The sequence below is a fragment of the Panthera pardus genome, unplaced genomic scaffold, assembly GCF_024362965.1.
Source record: "Panthera pardus isolate Hobbes unplaced genomic scaffold, ASM2436296v1 HiC_scaffold_2, whole genome shotgun sequence".
In the NCBI taxonomy this organism is placed as follows: domain Eukaryota; kingdom Metazoa; phylum Chordata; class Mammalia; order Carnivora; family Felidae; genus Panthera; species Panthera pardus.
Genome location: NW_026526765.1, coordinates 113267274 through 113273532, shown reverse-complemented (window position 1 = coordinate 113273532; position 6259 = coordinate 113267274). Strand labels below are relative to the sequence as shown.

Genomic DNA, 6259 nt, shown 5'->3' with positions numbered 1-6259 from the left:
AGGAGGAGTTTGTCCTTTTTTTTTTTTTTTTTGCAAAAGATGGAGAGTAGGCTAGAAAAAGCTCTGTAGAAGAGGTGACACTTGAACTGAGCCTTAAAGTTTATGAAAAGTTATGTACTTCTTTACAGTTTCTGGCATAGTCCAGTGAAAAATATCAAAATAAGAATTAATCACCCTATCACCCAGTGATCATAATAGTGCCAGAGCTATCTAAGATGAGTTTTTATGTTCATTACAACTTATGTGTGCTTTAAGACTCAACTCAGTGATTCCATCTGCTTGATGAAGGCTTCTTTGATTACCCTGGCTTGAACCGTTCTTATTTGGATTATCATGGTATCTTGGACTGAGTTTAGTCTCTGAACCACCCAGAGATCATACTGCTTTCCACTGAACATAGTTTCCCCCACTACTGAATTGTTAATTCCCCAAGGTTCTTGAAACATGTTTCTAGTAAATTAAGACTCAGCCTGCATCCTAGCACTACTTTGTCTCACTACTGAAAAATAAGCGCTTGTGAAATTTAGGAAACAGTAGTATAGATACTGACTTTGGGTCATTTATGCTTTCAGGAAAATGTTACCTACCTGTGACTAGGAAGTAATGGCTTTTTGTTGGGCACGGGGGGATTGTGGTACAGCTCCAGCCCTAACTGCTGCTCAGAGTGGGTCATGGAGGGGAAGTGGGAATCACAGTGGTATGAAATTCATTTGTGAAGGTTACCTCCGTGTTGTCCCATCTGGTGAACTACTGGTGAATAACAAGCCTGTTGTATTACCTAAAGACATGGCATTGACTCTCTAATGTGAAGTTGTGGGATGGAGTGTTTCCTCATTAAATTCATATGTTAGCCAGTCAATGTTGATGAATAGGAGAATATCCAAAGACCCTAAGTTTAAATTTTTGTGTGAATTACAGAATTCATATTTTCATCTAATGATACAGGGCTCAATAGTTCTCTCTCGGAAGTTCACCTTACCTGTCCCATAAATTTTCTGTGGGTGGGAAGGTATGTTTTTTTTTCTGGTAACAGGGAATGTAGGTCAGAGTATTTGTGAGAACTACACTGCAAATGGAAAATGTTGTAGCATATAAATCCAAGATATTATTATTGCCATTATCTCCACCTACTAATTACCTAAAGACCAGTTAATCCACAAAAACCCAACTTTTTAATTGAGATTATAAGGAATTTATAACCTTACCTGATAAGCCATCTTTTTTTTTTTAACTTCCTTTTAAATGTTTACATGGTCAAAAGTACCAGGTGCAAAATTATAACATAATGATGAATAGGTCACACATATAAAAAGTGATCCTTTCTGGATTGTTTCACATTTCTTAAAAGTTTTTTTTTAATTTGTTTTTGAGAGAGAGAGGGAGAGAGAGAGAGAATCCCAAGCAGGCTCTACATTGTCAGGGCAGAGCCTGACACAGGGCTCTAACTCACGAACCATGAGATCATGACCTGAGCTAAAATCAAGAGTCAGATGCTTAAATGACTGAGCTACCCAGGTTCCCCCTGTTCTACATTTCTTTAGGAAGGATTAGGGGAAAAATCAGGACATGCAAATATGAAGCTATTTTAATTTATTTAAAATTAATTAAAAGAGAAAGGACACTCCAAGTTTTTTAATAAGGTGCTTTGAAGATTAATTTTGGTTAAATGCATTTTTAAAAATTAAGTTGTCAGATAAAGAAAATAAGGAACAAGCAAATTCTTTGAAAAGTTTTGTCTCAAGAAAAAAATGCTTAAAGACTCCAGAGTAGACTTTTAAAACACAAGTATAAGCTTCTCAACTAAAAGGAAAAAAGAAGATATTAATCTTCCCTGAGAATGTGACGATGCCTAGTAAGCATTGCCCAAAAATATTTTTTTTTCAGAAAAAAAACCCTGAGAGATACAAATAACTCTGATATTCAGATAATCAGACATCACAGACTTGATTGAAATAAATATGCTAGTCCTTACAATTGATTGACAATCATCATTGGGTTCATTAAAAATTTTCAGAAATTGTAGGAAGATACAGTAGTATTTTCTAAGATGTTAGTATCTTAGAGATAGTCTAAGAATGAAGAAGTATTGCTAGTTACTGGGCATAATAAAGCAGAATTATTCTAATTATTTCCTAGAATAAAATTGGAATTACTCTGTTGGTACTAGAATTTATAATTTACTAAGAAGCTGCAGCTATGGTTTCCTGACAGTAAAATCCTTGATTAGAGAAATATCCAAAATTATGGCCTATGGAAATTATTCAAGATATGTTATTATGCTAAGAAATAAAAATAACATTATCCTTGTCAAACCATAGCAGGATGACATTAATTTGATACTACATTTCTATTTTAAAAGTTAGGCAAGTTGAATGAAATTCAATAAGTTAGACATTAAAATATGTATTTAACAAGCAGAACTCCACTCTGAGCTGAAAGTTTAGTTGATTTATAAACAACATTAATGGAATATTGGCTGTTTCATTATGCTTATTTAATAAGGGAAACAATTAAAATATGTAGCTACTAGAACAGTGGCTATTGGGGAGTTAAGAAATTCCCATTTAGACAGCCAGATTTAGTGTCTTTTAAGATATAATATTTCCCTGGTGCTTATGTACATATGGACAATATTGATCCATATAATTCATTATCTCTATACAAAGTAGAAAAGCAAAACAAAAATACTAATAAGACATGTTTGCTAACATGCACATTTTTATAGCGTTACATGGCCAGCCTGTTGTTGAATATTTAAAGCATAAAATAGTTTCTAAGGCTTAGTAATGCTAGTTATCCATTCTGAAAGGAAATTTCTCATAATTTTACTCCTTGTCGCTCATTTTCACCTAAGCATGTCAATATTTCTTCGAACCCTATAGGTAAAGAGAATAGAATACAGTATTAGAATTCTCCTTCAGTTCATAAAGGCCAAGATGTGGTTAGCTGGGCAGGAGCCCACAATACTTTGATGGAGATGAGTTTGCTGGCTCTACACTAGCAAGAGCAGAGTGTTTACCTTTACTCAAAGGAAAGTGGATAAAAGCAGTACCATCACTGTGACCCAGAGAAGGGAAAAATGTAAACCTACTAGCATGGAAGACCATTCAGAAACATTTTCTATGAACTATGGGAGGACCAGCCTCATCATATTCCTGCTTACTGATCCACATTTGCTGGAATGTAGACAGGCTGGCCAGAATGGAACCCCCAATCCAAACAGAATACTTCCTCTCTGGGGGAGCTATGATCTTGATTTTCATTGTGCTAGGTGCCAGGGTTACGATTTCCTTCTGCATTCGGTCAGCAATGCCAGGGTACATTGTGCTGCCTCCAGACAAGACAGTGTTGGCATATAGATCCTTGCGAATATCCACATCACACTTCATGATAGAATTGAAGGTTGTCTCATGGATCCCACTGGACTCAATGCCCAAAAAGGAAGGCTGGAAAATGGATTCAGGGCATCGAAAACGTTCGTTCCCAATGGTGATCACTTGCCCATCAGGAAGCTCATAGCTTCTTTCCAGTGAGGAGGATGCAGAAGCACTGACCATCTCTTGCTCAAAGTCCAGGGCCACATAGCACAGTTTCTCTTTGACATCACGGACAATCTCCCGCTCGGCTGTGGTGGTGAAGTTGTAGCCTCGTTCTGTCAGAATCTTCATGAGGTAGTCAGTCAGGTCTCTGCCAGCCAGATCTAGACGTAGAATGGCATGAGGTAGGGCATAACCTTCATAGATGGGCACGGTGTGAGTAACTCCATCACCAGAATCCATCACGATGCCTGTGGTTCTCCCTGAGGCATAGAGAGACAGCACAGCCTGGATAGCTACATACATGGCTGGTGTATTGAAGGCCTCAAACATGATCTGAGTCATCTTTTCCCGGTTGATCTTGGGGTTGAGGGGTGCCTCGGTGAGGAGGATGGGATGCTCATCCGGTGCCACACGGAGCTCATTGTAGAAAGTGTGGTGCCAGATCTTCTCCATATCGTCCCAGTTGGTGACTACTCCATGCTCAATGGGATACTTCAGGGTCAGGATGCCTCTCTTGCTCTGAGCCTCATCCCCCACATAGCAGTCCTTCTGACCCATGCCTACCATGACCCCCTGGTGCCGGGGACGCCCTACCATGGAGGGGAAGACAGCCCGGGGCGCATCGTCACCACCAAAACCTGCCTTGCACATCCCTGATCCATTATCTACCACCAAGGCAGACAGCTCATCATCAGTCATGATGCTGGCTGGAATCTTCCAGAGAAGTGAGCAGAAGTTAAATATAGAGTAGATAGCAGATTATGGTGTGCAAGGGAGAGGATGAACAGGCCGAAACACTCTGGAGAGGGGATCCTGTGCTGTGATGACAGGTATTTAAAGGTGCACGCTGGCCCCACCCATGTCTTATCCCACCAGTTCCCAGCATTTCTGCGTGGGGTTGCCTTTGAGGTATTAATAATGATGATGGTGATTATATAAATCATTAGGAGACCTTCTTTCATAAAGAGAAAATTGACTATCAAGTGGCCAAATCTGAGGTTACTGTAATTAGGCAACCCACACATGGTTGTCAGCGTGCTTTGGCTAAGTCTCTAGATAACTATGATGATGCAATGGGGGATATAAAAGCAAGATGAAAGAAAGCTAGTGTGAGGTATGGGTAACATGGCTGGAAGGACCAATCCCTCCTCACTTTACTCTCTGGGTCCATTTTCTCCACAGTAGCTTTAACTTTTCATTCTTAATATATTGTTCTTATGAGGAGCCGAACTCCGAAAACTTCACTTTTTCAAGATTTTCTTTCCCATTTTGGTCCTAATCCCATAGGATGTTCATCATGATGGAAATTATTTTAATGGATGAAAATAATGAATGGCCAAGTGTGGCCTGACAGCTGTAATTTAAATGCATTTGCATTGTGCACAATTTAGGGATATTTAATAGACTTCTAATCCATCGGAAGACAGCTAAAAGCAATAAAGTGATCAATAAAGTAAACCATTATATATTTTCTTTCTTGATATAAATTTCTAACAACCAAATTAAATTAGGAACTTACTATGCCCAGACATTGTTCAGGAACTAGGTTATTGGGTCCATGTTGACTGCACAGAGGCTCAATGTCCATCTTGCATGATTTATTAAGTAAAATGCGGATTATAAAAATTGTATCTATAATAACTCTTTAGTTGTACTACAAGGAACATAATTAAGTGATAATGAATTTTAAAGTGATATGTTTGAGCTGATCTTGAAAACATTTTGATCTTCAAGATTCGTATAATGTGTTATAACATCAAGCTTCTCTCTAGTACACACTTGGAATAGTATTAGTTTTCCTTTGATTTTAGCATATACGATATTACACCTTGGTCATTTTATAGGTATAGTTTGGATTTTATTTTCAATATAGAAATATAGACAATTTAGTAGAATGTGTGCCATGATGTAATGTAGGACTCTAGTAATGTGTTTCAAAGAAACAGCAATTCTCAAAGTTCATTTCTTTGCTCCCACTATGCTATGTAAACAGAAACTCCCTGTCAGCTCTTCTAAAGCAAAGCAATTTTTCATTGCCCACATTGGGGTTCTCCAAAATCACCTTCGTTTTTGGTTAATTAATTAATTGCCACTTTGTAAGAGGTAGCAGCAGTCTTGCAGTACTGGACAGTACTTGACAAAAGTGCAACTTCCAGTTCAAGGCCAGGAGAAATAGCTGGTGTCTTTGCTCATGAGCCTCTGGGAGAATCATGGTAACACCAGGTTAGGAGCGTCCAGTCCTCTTCTTTGTGCACAGCTTGACACAGAATTATACAATTACTTTTCTCTGCGTTTTCTCAGTGTTTTCCTAAAATGTGCTTTCCAAACCTTCCTGCTGATAATCAGTTATGGTAGAATGTATTTTGCTACAAAATCCATAGTTTTGCTTTTCTTCTGACCAAGATTGTTCTAGTTTTTTTCTGTAACTGCAAAATCAATTCTTCCTTCAACAAAATTAAAGAACTCACCCTCAAACCTTCACACTGAATGGTTTTGTGTACTTCCTTTTCATGTAGCACAACCAAGCTTTTGATTAAAATAATATTTTATTGCTACAGGATGGTACTACTGGAAATGCCTTTTTAACAACAATAGCAAACTAAATGCACATGCTACAAAACTGTAAAGAAAACACATTGCATTTAGAGCCAGTCACCATTTATGAATTTCCAGGCCGGAATACAAAACAAAGCCACATCAGTAGAGGAGCCCATATGGCA

The 6259-nt window shown here is 38.1% G+C and overlaps 1 protein-coding gene across 1 annotated transcript; it reads right to left on the bottom strand.

Annotated features, from left to right (window-relative positions):
- Nucleotides 1-1573: 1573 nt before the first annotated feature.
- ACTBL2 (actin beta like 2) lies at nt 1574-4332 on the bottom strand. Its single transcript, XM_019414300.2, has one exon. The coding sequence runs from the start codon at nt 4236-4238 to the stop codon at nt 3108-3110; it is 1131 nt and encodes a 376-aa protein (XP_019269845.1). The 5' UTR covers nt 4239-4332; the 3' UTR covers nt 1574-3107.
- Between the last annotated feature and the right edge of the window lie 1927 nt (nt 4333-6259).